General features: G+C 43.1%; 1 protein-coding gene across 1 annotated transcript in view; it reads left to right on the top strand.

Annotated features, from left to right (window-relative positions):
• Positions 1-14548, top strand: part of LOC137265513 (uncharacterized) — a 30463-nt gene that overhangs the window by 3539 nt on the left and 12376 nt on the right. The window contains exons 2-6 of the mRNA XM_067800927.1: positions 434-8597; positions 8870-8993; positions 9077-9205; positions 9549-9613; positions 11157-11318. Coding sequence (XP_067657028.1) covers positions 434-8597; positions 8870-8993; positions 9077-9205; positions 9549-9613; positions 11157-11318 — 8644 coding nt within the window. The remainder of the gene's footprint in view (positions 1-433; positions 8598-8869; positions 8994-9076; positions 9206-9548; positions 9614-11156; positions 11319-14548) is intronic.

Here is a 14548-nt window from a genome sequence, read left to right as displayed (position 1 = left end):
AGTGGTCAGACTCACTGACTTGGTCGACACGTCGTCATGGTGTTGATCACTAGATTGTCTGGTCCAGACTTGATTATTTACAGACCACTGCCATATAGCTGGAATATTGCTAAGTGCGGCGTAAAACTAAACTCAATCACTCACTACAAGTAATGTAGTTTAAGGAATGCTTTTTTTCTTGTTGAACTTGGTAATTTAGTAATGTAGTTTAAGGAATGTTTTTTTTCTTGTTGAACTTGAAAATTCACAATAAAAATCCTAGCTCCTAATATATCAGTACTTATTGTTGCTTTCGGGCAGTGAAGTGGCTTTGTGATTAAAGTGTTTACTCACGCCAAACACCAAGGTTCGATTCCTCATGTGTGCAATGTTTGAAGCCCGTTTCACTCACTCACTCACTCACTCACTCACGATGTTTACAATTGTGTTGCAGATGTGAGGCAGCTCCCACCTGGTGGGGTCCGGACCAGGAGCAGAAGTACAAAGTTAAACAGGATCTCTCTCCGACCCACATTTGTGTCCTCTGCAGATGACCATTTGGAGACATCGCGGACACCATCAAATCCCCCTGATGTACATCACCACATACCTGATGTGCACATCCCATCCCGACCTCCAGGGCAAGCAAGGAATCATCCTCCTCTATCACAGCAGGATGTGCAGAGGCAAAGTGGCAGGAGAATCATACAAGCTCAGATAATTCATGATGATTCAGCAGTAGCAGAAGGTCAGGCAAATACTGTAAACCTGCAACCTGCCAGAACAGTTCCAAAGATCTGTCCACTGACCACAAATGATTCAGATCATCATGCAAATGTGTTAGGTGATGGTGAGATGCCACAGGATGCAAGGAAAACCAATCAGACACCTCCCAAGAGGACTTCCTCTCAAGAAAGGAGTCCGAATCGCATCAAGATTCCCAACAGGCTCCCTGACAGGTCTAAAATACAAAATAAATGGAGCAAAATCACATCTAGGACTTCACCAAGCACCACTGGTTTTCTGCCTTTGAAAGAATCTGTAATAATTGGTGAATCTCCGGTGTGCGTTATTGAAGCAAATGGACCATTGGAAGAGCCTGTTGCCTGCAATAAAAGTCTGTTGATTGCCAAACACTCAAGTGATCAAGTTGAAGTAATTGATACAAGCCTTCATCCTCTGTGCCATGCTGAAACCTCATCTCGGAGTGGGTTTTTCCTCCCTACCCCAAGGACTTCTCCAGATCGTGACTTTCTTGTTCCTTCCCGCCCTGCCCAGAAAAAATGGAGATCTCACAAACTAGCTGAAACCACCTCAAAGTTGCCAGCCAGGAAACTCAAGAGAATTGAGGACAAAGTCAGTATTCCATGTTCAAATCAAACAGCTACTTCAAGTTGGGATGAGAGTTGTGGAAATAGAAATGTTCTATTCAGATTGACAGAGCCAATTCAATTTGGCTCATTTCAATGTGGACATGATTATTCAAAGCAGAATCCATTTTCCCAAAGTCCCAAAACATTGTCTGATCAATCCCCCAAATCCCTTCCATCTTCAGACAGTTCACCTCTTCAGCCAAAGGTGGTGTTGCAAAATATTAGTAAGTTTTTGTCAGCATCAGGATCAGAATCTGGCTATTCTGGCTGTGTGTCTGCAGATAGCTTAGATTTAGCCCTGAGTAATATAAAGGGACCACTGGACTTTCATTACAACCAGGATCGAAACTGCTACTCAGATACTGACTCTGAGATTATACTAAACCGTGATAGAAAAAGAAAGCATCGTTTCAGAAAGAAAAATGACAAAGCCTCATCTATCAAACACTCAGCTAAACTGAGCAAACGTTCAAACAGATGTGGCAAGGTAAATGACTGCTTAGCAGGTCCACAGCTGTTTCAAGTGTCGGGTGTGGCAGATTTGAGGGATTTTGACTCTGATGAGTATGATGAAAACTGTAACTATCCTTTACGAGACAATTGTTTTCTTGGAAGTCAAGGAGACAGCAGAGTAAGCGTGGATCAGACCCAGCATGTGTCATCTTTATCTCCCAAAGTGAGCACCAAGACCTGTATCCATTACTCAAAACACAGACATGCCTTGTCAGAGTCGGGATCTGAATCAAGTGACTCCAAGAAAGACAACAGGAAGAGGAAGCTTCAAAAGCTGTCCGTGGAAAATGCAGACATCCCCAGTGATCGTGGAAGAAAGGAAGTTTTGGAAAAATGGGAAATGGATTGTGATTCTGTTTCATCACATGGGAAGAACAGTGAAACTCCATGTGTGTCTAAAATGTTAACCAGAAGTGTAGCTGGCAGAGAGCACAGGTCTGAATCTAACGAGTGTGACATAGCAATAGAAGTCAGGCAAAAGAAACCAAGGAAGTGCAATGTTTCCAAAGCAGAGTCAAGAGTCAGGACTGGTGTGAGTAATGCTGATTCAGAATCACAGGATGAGTGGCAGCAGACAGTTCAAATTGTGACATCTGGCATCAATACCCACAATGCTATTGCAACCAGTGGGTGGAGGAAAGGCAGACATTCCCAAAGTAGTGGTTCAGACACAAGGAAGGGAAAGAAAAATGTGTCCAAAGGTGGATCAAAGCCATGTGAAGGCATAAATTCTGAATTGCAGGATAGAAATGAAAGACTTGAGGAAGCTAACCCATCCTCCACAGAAAGCAGCGTTGTTTCCGTATGTCCAGCACAAAGAGAATCAGTTGTTTCTGAAATGAATGCTCCTGATTTCAATGTAAGGAAAAATACACAGTTAAATTCTCAGGCGGTATCAGAATCTGATGATGCTTCAACTAAAGACAAGCGCAAGATTACCAAAGTAAGATCTGAAGTTAGTGATAAGAAGTTATTACAGAAAAAGAAAACTGACAAAGTCAGTAATACTGAAGAAAATGCTGACACAAACATTTCAGCGAAGATAACTCTTGCCAAGTACTTATCTGAAAAATCAAGCTCCAATCCTGTCAGTATTTCTCCATTCGAAAAGGGTACCTCCTCCAGTACAGACACTGCTGAGACAGAGGAAAGTGGTTGTAATACGTCAAGTGACGAGAGGATTGTATCTCGTCAAAATGTGTTAAAGAAAACTCAGTCAAAAAAACTTGTATCATGTAATCCGTCCAAAGGTTCAGCCAAGTGTATCAGAAATAGAGCAGTTCAGACTGTTGTCCCGGAGACATCCAATGAAAGTATTGAGACTGATGCCCAGATCATGAGAAAGGGATATGTACCCAAACCACAACTCTGTCAGTACCCAAAGGCCAGGAGGAAGCCTTTTCCACGGATCTCTGTTTCCAATAAAAAGAATATGTTGTCACAATCTGAAGAATCCGTGGCTGAAATTCAAGATCACAAATCAAGTAAAGCAATGAGTGTCCCACCCGTGATTCAGACACACTCACTGGTTAGGGAAAGACATCACTTGGATGAAACTGTTGTCAGAAAAGGGGAGGCTTCAGTGACAGAGCATCCCAAAGTCGGGAAGAGTGTTGAAAATGTTAAAGACGCTGGGAAATGTAGAGGTAACATGGATACAACCTCTACTAGGCTATTACAGGAAGGAGAGCAACAATCTCAGTCGCATGAAACATCCATTTCTCCAAGTCAGACTGAAACACCTGTGGAAAAGACAGTATGCTCAAAATCACCTTTGTTAGTACAGATGCTGACATCCAAAAATTACAACCCGCAAATCGTAAAGGCGGTTAATGCTTCAGATGGTAACTTGGTCAGTGCACAACAACCACTGACTGAGATGCTGGAAGCTGGAGCCTATGGTGATGAAATAACAGTGGCCGTTCCCTCCGTGAGTAGTGGTGCCATAAACAGGCAAATGATCCTGTGCGGACTATCTCCGGCTCCAGGTTCTGCCTCTGCCCCAGTGTCCCAAGGTGTTCATTCATTCTGTGATCCAACTGAGGAGGAAAACCAGCTCCAATCAGTACCGTTCCCTTGCATTGAAAAACACAACATGCCACCTGCCAACCCTGTTAATGATTCTGAAAATGTGCAATTGTCAATGACTGACAAAAATCCAGGGCAAAACATTCCTGGATCTAAAGCTGACTCCTCAGTGGGCATCTTCTCAGGAACTGATAGTGAGTCTGGCTCATTTTCTGTAGTAACGGGTAAATGTGGATCTAAGGATTCTCTGAGACTATCCTCATCCTTGTGGAAGAAGGTTGTGCAAAAGAAACCAAGAGGCAGACCTAGAAAGGTCAAATCCCATGATATATGTCTTCAACCGCCTCAGATGTTTGTTCTTCCTAATTTATGCATTCCTTTGTACAAAGACGTAAAGAATAGCATTGTATGGAGACCAGAATACAACAATTTCTGTCACCAAGATGCCTCACCATTTGTTGTCATGACTCAGCACAAATTTGAACATCGGAAATACCACATAGGCGAACTTGAGGCATTAGGCCTTGTTAGTGAGGATATCAAAATCAGTAAACCATTATCATCAGTGGACTTGCAAGCTGATGATGAACGTGTTGTGATGCATGGGACATTGTGTGGAGGTGATGGTATGGATGACTCTTCTAAAATTGATGACTGCAGCAGTTTTTGTGAAGCACCTGCTTTGGAAAGTCCTTTTACAAAACAGCAAGTGGGTCCCAGACCATCAAATCAAGGACCAGCGGAAGCATCTGAATATAGTTCAGATGTAGTGCATAATGTGTCAGAGAATCTCAGTGAAAGTGTAAACTTTTCAAATATGATCAAAGCTAGTCCAACAGACACTCATCAGGAGGAGGTCAGACATGACTTCAAGTGTCCTTCAGAACAAAGGTGGTTAACTCAGTATCAGCATGATGAAGGAAATGGAAACAAACAGTTCTACCCCAAGGAACAGTCAGTAGAGATGAGACCAGTAAATGAACCTGTGAACATTTCCTCTACTTTTTTTATGTTTAATGAGATTATGGATGATCTGTTACCATCAAGTGTTCGAAGGAACGAAGGCCAGTCGCCAGTGAGTGAACTGAGCAGTGGTACTTCCAGCAAGTCTTTGGGTGACAAGGATGTGTTTGACTGTGAGGTTGCTTTAGATGACACAGTCAAAACTGATGACTTGTATAATGAAGGAATTGCTATTGTCAGCCATCTTGTTCATGAATTTCTCCCAATTCCTGACACTGGCATTGCAAAAGGTAATGTGGCTGACAAAGTTGTAAAGACATCTGTGAAGAAGATTAAAACAGCGTGTTCAAGTCTTTCAAAACTCCTTCACAAAACCACAAAGTCTTTGGAACAGGACTCATCTCCCAGCAGTCTTTCAGTGACTTCTGAGGCTGGCATATGTGCATCTAGTTCAGAACGTGATGACCAAAACAGATCAAGGCCTGGACCAAGGGCATTTTCTTCTGAAGCTAACAGAGCATGTTCAGCAGACATTCAGAATACATCAATCCCTGACTTGTCTGTGTCTGTATCAAAAGACCAAACTGAAGTCAGTTCAAGTCCCTCTATTTCTAGTGTCCCAGTGTCAATAGAGTTAACTGGATTGGATTTATCTGCCCTGTTAGGAAATAAAAATCCCACAGTGCCATCCTGTCACTCTAAGCACATGGAGAAGAATCCAAATTCCCATGGGATAGATGTCTGTGAAGACACTGCAGATGCGGGTCAAAGAAAGGCTGTGTACTCTCTACAATTTTCAGATAACCAAGTAGGTACAGAGACTGGAGAGATGCTGGACTGTAGACATGTAGTCAGGGATGAGGATGCTTTAAGAGTGAAGTTACATGAACCCAATCGTGTAATGGAGTCAGAAAGGTTTGAGGATACAGATGGAAATGAAGGTACTGGAGTTGCATCTGATAAAAAGGCCCTGTACAGTGAAGTTGGAGTCCGTGCTGGTGAGGTTGTTGTAAATGCTGATCATAGAGATGACAGTGACAGACTAGAGTATGTGCACGATGGACATGGAGTTTGTATTGGTGAGGGTGTACGAAACAGAGAACATGTAGAAGCCAAAGTTCATGATACCAAAGACAAATATGCTGATAACAAGCTTGCATGTCTGCACAGTGAACGTGGAGTGTATGCTGGTAAATCAGTAAATCCAGATCATGTAGGGGAAAAAGTCATTTATAGCCAGGTCAAGGATGGCAATGATGTGTGCCTTCACAGTGGACCCGGAGTTTGTACTAGTGAGACTGTAGTAAATACAGATTATGTAGAGGGCAGAGCTGACAGTGGCAATGATAAAGATGGCAGTGACAGGCTTGGTTGCTTCAATGGACTTAGACTCCATGATGGTCAGGCTGAACCAAATACACATCAAGTTGAGGGCAGAGTCCATACGGGTACTGACAAACTAGATTGCCTGAACAGTGTCTGTGCTTGTGAGGCTGTAGTGACTACAGATTGTGTAGAGAATCATGATGACTGGGACCAACAAGGGTGCCTACAAAGCAGACATGTAGCTGGTGATACTGCAGTGAATACAGACAATAAGGAGGACCAGCATGTCAGTGACCAACTTGGGTGCATTGATAAGTCCCATATTGATGTTCAGGCTGAGAGGCTTGGTATGAGAGGGTGTGATCTTCAGCCCAGACTAATCCTTTTCTGCTTGTCGATGAAAAGAACCATGAAGTTCGGCAGGCATAAGTACAGGAGAATCGGTGGTAAGAAGTCTCAGACATGGAAGGTTAGGTTAAAACAGAAGTATAGAAAGAAACGGAAGAAAACAAACCACAGCCACTACTTTGATCAAGATCATTCAGACAAATGCTCCATACAACCATACTCTGGTCCTGATTTGAGCAGGTCAAAGAGGAGTACTGGTGATGAACAATCGCTGACAGATGTCACAGATTTTGGTTTAGCCATCAGTACTCCAAAAGAAAGGAATAAAAGGAAACCCAAAAAGGATGTCTGTGTTTTGAGAAAGGGCTCTGGACTTTCTCAGAAACAAGGTGTGAGTTTGAGCAAGAGTCACCATGACCTTGAAAATGCGACACAAATGTCAATGCCAGAATCAAAACTCGCTCAGAGTATCCTGAAGAAGGAGGAAGAAAGGAGGAAACGAGCTGCTTCTGCTAGTCAGCAAACTTGTCTCGATCTGCCTGCTCTGGTGCCTTTTGAGCAGATCTTAGATCCCACAGATCAGACTGCTTGCACAGAGAAAGAAACACTATCTACTTTGGTCTCATCTGTTATGTCCTTCGGGGAATCTGACAATCTTTTCAGCCCACCAAAGACTCCGATCCTTAAAAAGATTCGAAAAAAACAAGGATGCAGATCTTCTGATGAAGACATAAGTGCAAAGTCACCATTAGAACATTCTTATGGAATTTGGCCAAGTGCGAAGTATGGAACAGAGAAAAGAACCTTTGGGTTAATGAATTCAAGTTTCACGGACAAACCATTCACATTTGGATCTTCATTTTTCAACAGCCACACATTCCAACAGGAAATCACAAGTCCTATTCGACCTGCACCAAACAATGACCGACCAGGAACAGAAAGTGTCAAAGAAAGCCTTCTATCTATGCTGGAGGGTACTGGAGCTATAGGTGGAGAATCTCCTAGTAGCTGTAGCTCAAATTCCTCGAGACGGAGAGTCAGTGTGACCATTTCCCCAGTGCTAGACACTGTAGTGCCTTCTAAGAAAGCCAAGGAAATACTGTCTACAAGAGGCATTCTTAAGAAGAGTCCAGTCAAGACTTTTGTTCCTAAAGGATACTATGAAGACACCCTACAGTCTGATGTGGAGACTGATAGGTTGGAAGACATGGAAACAGCAAATCCTCTCAGGAAGGATGACGTTGATGACACTGAAGCAGAGAAGGTGACGTTCCTTGTAAGTCCCTCCAGCCCAGAGGAGGCAACACTGGCCATCCAGGACATGGAACCAGAAAATGAGTCCATAGAATTCAATACTGTCCAGATGGCTGGTGTTAATGAATCGTCCAAAACTGAAGTTGACAAAGAATGCCCATTTGATAACACAGACTTATCTGCTATGGAGGAGACTGTAGGGTTTACAGACAATCTTTTGCCGTCTAACTTCCCTTTGCCAAGAAATCAGGTGAAAAAAGGTCACAGTTTTTCTGAAGATTTTACAGATGAACATGCTCATGACCTGGAATCAGAAAGTCTGGAACCATACAAAGAAACAATTGAAGAGGAAACATTGAAGGAAGAAGAAAGTGTTGCATGTAAACCATCTGAGGAACAGAGAGCTCGAGAGTCTGATGATGACATTGCTGTTGATTCACAGGTTCAAGAGGACAATCATGGTGTTGACTTTTCATATGATAAAAATTATTCTGCTTCGTTTGATGAAGAACATGGTTCCGATGATGAGGAGGAATGTGGAGCAGATGCAAACAGTCCTCATGGACAGTCATCAGTGGAGGTCCCAGTCTCAAAAGATGAGTCGGGCCAAGCTGAGATCTCTGAGAAGTCAGATGATGAATCTGATCCAGATGAGTCTAATGAGGAAAGGGAAAAGTCAGACCAGTCAGACGAAGATGGAAATTCTGATGCAGACTCGGTTACATCAGTACTCTCAGTCTTTGCACCTTCTGATGCCTCCTTCCTTGATGAGGACTTGGTCAGCAAACCAGTTTCGGTAACAACAAAAGAAAGGTTGGTGGTGTAAGCGTTGAAGGGGTAGTAGGATTGCAAGTCCATATGGACTTGGCAACTAAATGGATTTGTAATTCAAACTTGGTGACTCTGCATGTCAATCAATGTCCAGATGCTGCTTTTTGAAAAGCACTTTTTGTTTTTAAGTTTTGCCTTGAAAGTGTCAGATAGTTTTCTTAATAGTTATATATATAGTTAAAGGAATTGAATTTTAAAATAAAATAAATTAGAAAGAATCATGCCACATGCCACAGTCTTTTGTGATATTTCAGCTCTGGTGAAGCGCTTAAGCATGATCAGGATGTAAAGCTCCAGGATGACCTTGATCTCCAGGACAATCATAGCGAGGAAGACATGGACCTGTCCAGTGGATGCAGTGTTAAGTCTGGGTCCCAGGTTAGTCAGTCTTCTCATTAGTGGAAAATGTATGTTCTTTTGACATTGATTCCTGCTATTACTTGAGATGTGTTTGTCCTCAGCCTGAACCTGCTATCCCTGTACAAGTTGTCAAGACCCTGGGTGTGCCAGAAGGATACTGTGTCAACTTTGTTAGAAACACCAAATGTAAACACAGTCCGTGCAAGTACAAACACAGGCAGCCATCAAAGGTATGTGTCATGCCTTTGACTGTTTAATGTTGATGGATTCACAGTGTACATTTGCTTCAGTGATGAGTTGCACTTAACACAAATGATACTGTGATGAGATGCTCTTAACACAAATGATACCGTGATGAGATGCTCTTAACACAAATGATACCGTGATGAGATGCACTGCACACACATGATACTACGATGAGATGCTCTTAACACAAATGATACAATGCATGGTGCTCTATTGATGTAGATAACATTTCTTCTGTAGCAGTTCACAGATGAGACCCAGTACCATGTATGCAGTGATACATGCAGTGATACATGGAACTAATTGTCCAAATGCTGGTACTTTCAGGAAGATATGATTTCCATGGTGTTCAAAGACCTGCGACATCTTATGTCTACAGACATGCATCACCTGTAAGTGGAAGCACATGTGTTTGGTGGAATTCTGCTAATAATCATTTTAGTAGGTAACTGCACTGGTAAGAATTTGTCATCTGCAACCTGTACTTGTCGCAAACAGTCGTTGTGCTTGTCATGATAGAGTGGTCAGACTCGTTGACTTGGTTAACTTGTCATCATGTACCATTTGTGTAGATTGATGCTCATGATGTTGGTCACTGATCCAGACTCTGTTATTTACAGACTGCGATCATTTAGCTGGAATATTGATGAGTGTGGTTTCTGCATTTCTGCACCGTCATGGAGGAATTATCTAGCATATATAGCCTGTATGAGTCAGGATTACCTGCAAAGATACAACATTAGTGTGCTACCCTGGCTGCTCGATCACCAGATTTATCACCAAATGGACCCGTGCAGGTCCAGGTTAGAACCTCATCTTCAGTAACCCATGGTGGTTGTGAGAAGCAACTAACGGGACTGGGTGGTCAGACTCGCTGACTTGGTTGACACATGTTATTGGTACCCATTTGTGCAGATCGATGCTCATGCTGTTGATCACTGGATTGGATCTCCCTGCCATGTTGCTCCAGTGTTGCTGAGTGTGGCGTAAAAGTACCCTCACAAACACTTTCACTTTTTGAGCATTTGTGGGGTGATCCTGACAGACCAGTCCAACAACGTTATCCTCCTCACCCAAAAGCAATCAAAGAAGTGTTAAAAGCTCTCCAAAAGGAGACAGAATGTCTGACCATCTCATTGCTTCAGTGGGAGGCTCTGCCACTCAGTGACAAACACCCCAGATGCTTTTCATTGTCATTTATGGTTCATTTCATGAACAAGGCATCATTCTTATTTAAGGCACAATCAGTTGATAACCTAAGAACATGTACATTCATTCATGTTTTGGATGAAATTTGTTTTTCAAGGAAAGTATACTGAAACTTGATGTAACATTTCGTCCTTCAAAGAGTATATATTGAATCTATAGGGGCGGTGGGGTAGCCTAGTCGTTAAAGCGTTCGCTCATCACACCGAAGACACGGGTTCTATTCCCAACATGGGTACAATGTGTGAAGCCCATTTTCTGGTGTCCCCCACCATGATATTGCTGGAATATTGCTAAAAGCAGCGTAAAACTAAACTCACTCACTCCTCCAAAGAGTATATAATGTTGCCTATTGAATCTATAGAGGGATCTATAGAGAATACAAGACCCAAGATAAAAGTGATCAAACTCATTTGGTTCTTTAAGTAGACATATAATCCCTGATAGGGTAACATGTGATGATACACTTCCTGCCACCTACAAGAAGAAGTCACCTACAGCCCCCAAACACTGGTATAATTCAGTCATTCAAGGCTCATTACTGGAGACGTCAGCTCATTCACCTTGTTGATTGCACCTGTCCTACCTGGTTATAATGCCACCCTGAATACAATGCCACATTTTCTCCTGGGCAAACAGTGGCATTATAACCAGGGCATACTGTTTATTTTTATATGTGTTGCTTGTATCAGTTAAATAGCAGACTGTAGTAACTTCTTTGTTTTTCAGGATGTTCGCCAAGTTTGACATCCTAGCAACTTACTATGAAGGGGATGTTTCAATCAGTGGCGAAGTGTTGCAGTGCATGCTGCGTTGGGCAATGAGGACAGACAACTACTCTCATATTGGCTACTTACTGCCATTGGCAACAACAGACCCAAACCTCCTGCTGTTAGTGTTTTCAACATCATATGTCAGCTTTCTTGTGTCATACCATGATGATAATGATTTCCATGAGCAGAAACTGAAACATTTAGATGATGGGATATCATGGGATTTGATATGAGGCAATGATAAAGTCTTTTTCATAGAGATCGTCCTTGGGGTACATATATGCATTTTCTGCTGCTTGAAAATGTCACGTGTCAGTTGTATAAATGCTTTAATAAAATACTGTACAATAAACAAAAAAGTAGGAAGAGGAGTCGCACCGCCAAGGGCAAGGGGAAGGAGCAGACCTCTTCATCCAGCTCTTAGCAGCGTTTCGTGGGTGCGGGGGCCTGCCCCGCCCCCCCTGCTAATCTGCCTGGCTGCTCCCTCAGGGCAGTCTCAGTCACCTCCAGTGCTACATGGGACTACTTAAGCCCTCTTGCCTCATGTCCCAGTGGGTGGTCGCCTCTCCCTCTTCCTACCGGAATGGGAGAAGGCAACACAAAATACTTGGGCGCTGTCCACCTTTCGCGGCGGCCATCTACCACCGTGGAAGCGAGGCCCACCAGAGTTTGTCGGCATAAGGTGCACTCCGTTGCCGTCCTGTCCGACCAAGGCGGGTATTCTGCGGGACGAGGTTGATACGCACTCACGTGAGCGTGCAGGATTTGGCCATACTGTTCTCTCCAGTGGACAGTGTCCTACCACCCTGGCTGAGCGAGTGAACACTGATGGGCAGATATCCGCATTTCAGCTCTCGTCATGTTGGACTTATCCGCGGCTTTCGATACCGTTGACCACCCTAAACTCCTGACTAGATTGAAGCATCATTATGGACTGTGTGACCTTGTCCTTCAGTGGGTTTCCTCTTACTTGACAGACCGGCATCAATCGGTCCTTGTGGGCAGAGAGCGCTCTCCTGCTGTGGCTGTCTCCTGTGGGGTGCCCCAAGGATCGGTTCTTGGTCCGGTTCTGTTTGTACTGTACACAGGGCATGTTGGAAACATTGTCAGTGATCACGGCATGTCTCATCATGTTTATGCTGATGACACACAGCTTCTGGAATCCTTTCACCCATCAGAGTTGAATGAGTCTCTTCAACGCATCGCTGACTGTACACTAGACATAAAGTCGTGGATGACTACAAATAAGCTCAAGCTGAACGACACGAAAACCGAAGCTCTCCTTGTAGGCACAAGACAACAACTAAGCAAGGTGGAAGCTGTCATCCTCAAAGTTGCCGATGCGGATATCTGCCCATCAGATGTTGTGAGGAATCTTGGCGTTCACATTGATTCTTCTTTGACGTTCAATGCCCATGTCAACCAAGTGAGCAAAGTATGCTTCTTCCATCTCCGGTCGATCAGCAACATTCGCCAGTACTTGACTTCTGCAGCAACTCAAGCCCTGGTTCGAGCTCTGGTAACATCCAGGCTCGACTATTGCAACAGTGTTCTTTCTGGCATTAACTCCAATCTGGCTGTTAAACTGCAGAGGATACAAAACACCTCTGCCCGCATTATCAGTAGAACTTCCAAATGTGCCCACATCACTCCTATCCTGAAAGAACTCCACTGGCTACCAGTCAAAGCAAGAATTGACTTCAAAATACTCTGCCTGACATATAAATGTCTTCGTGGCTTGGCCCCTTCCTACCTGTCTAACCTGCTTCACCCATATGTACCAGCCCGCACCCTCCGTTCCAACTCTCAGAATATTCTTGTGATACCCACCTACAGACTGAAATCTTTCGGACACCGCAGCTTCTCCTACACAGCACCAGTCCTCTGGAATGCTCTTCCATGTGATATCAAAGACTCTAAAAGTTTTGACAGTTTCAAAGCAAAACTGAAAACCCACCTTTTCTCAGTATACTTCACATAATTTAACCCATCTTCATCTTTGTACATATTTCTGTTTATTTCTGTAGCGCTTTGAGCATACCTAAGGGCGTGGAAAAGGCGCATTATAAATGTGCATTATTATTATTATTATTAGTTGACGCTGCTGATATACTGCATATAAGTGCATATCTCCACTGTTGACATATCTCACGACTGCGATCTAGATCGATTTGTTGTCAGTCTTCAGTTTGTCTCTCCCCCTTACGGTGCTCTCTATAGAAATCACAGGGTTAGCGGGGTTATGTTTACACTTTTTACAGTGCTATTTATATCATGCTTAGCTCTGAGGTCGGTATTGGTGCGGTGGCTCCCTGTCGGTTCTCTCCCATAATGCCTCTCGCGAAAGCTCATCGGGAGTACACAGGTGAGAACTTTTTGTGTAAGTTAATTTTCGTAATTACTATCGCTTTAATTACGTACTAAACCAGAATTCCCTCCTCCCTAGCCTCCGGTCTTTGGGTTTTGATCTGAGTTTATGCGTATATGTACCCCAAGGACGATTTCTATGAAAAAGAATTAGACAAACCTGTAGAGGTTTCCAATTCTTTGAAGGGAATCGTCCTTGGCGTAGGGCCACCCACCTCCCTGCAATTCTGTTCACTGCATTATGCAGCAGAAAGAATGATGATACGGGCTTGGATGCTTACCATGCACGGCAGAGGGGTGACGCCACGTGGTGTGGGTCGTATAATGAACAAATAAGACTTTTTGTTTATTGTACAATATTTTATTAAAACATTGATACAACTGTCACATGACATTTTCCGGCAGCAGAAAATGCATATGTGTACCCCAAGGACGATTCTCTTCAAAGAATTGGAAACCTCTAAGATTTCACAGTTTGCAGTGTTTCAAAAATCTACCTGTGAAATCATGATCATTCACTTGTCATACCGAAAACTAAGCATTAATTCCCCACATGGGTAAAATGTGTGAAGCCTATTTCTGGTGTTGCCTGCTGTGATTATTGCTGGAACATTGCTAGAAGCAGCATAAAATCCAACTCACTGGTGTCCCACTCACTCACTCACTCACTCACTCATTCACTCAAACCCTATTTTTTATACAGTAATAACAACAGGTACAATATATATTGAAAGAGCTCCTTAAGGCCATTACATTATGTGGCGCCCACCTATTTTGTATTGTATTTTGTTTGACCATAATTTCAATATTTTTCTGTAAAAAGTAAGCTGCCTCTCTTCAGAAAACAGTGACTAAGGGTTGCATTAAAAAGGAATACATTTTGAGAGTGTCTGAAGATTTCTTTTGGATGAAACGTCGGGGAATGTTTGCTAAACATGACACAACATCTTGTTCACATTTTGCCTGAGACAGCTGCTAACT

Source organism: Haliotis asinina, chromosome 15, assembly GCF_037392515.1.
Source record: "Haliotis asinina isolate JCU_RB_2024 chromosome 15, JCU_Hal_asi_v2, whole genome shotgun sequence".
Lineage (NCBI taxonomy): Eukaryota > Metazoa > Mollusca > Gastropoda > Lepetellida > Haliotidae > Haliotis > Haliotis asinina.
The sequence above is the reverse complement of the archived record's forward strand: the minus strand, read 5'-3'. Positions and strand labels throughout refer to the sequence as shown.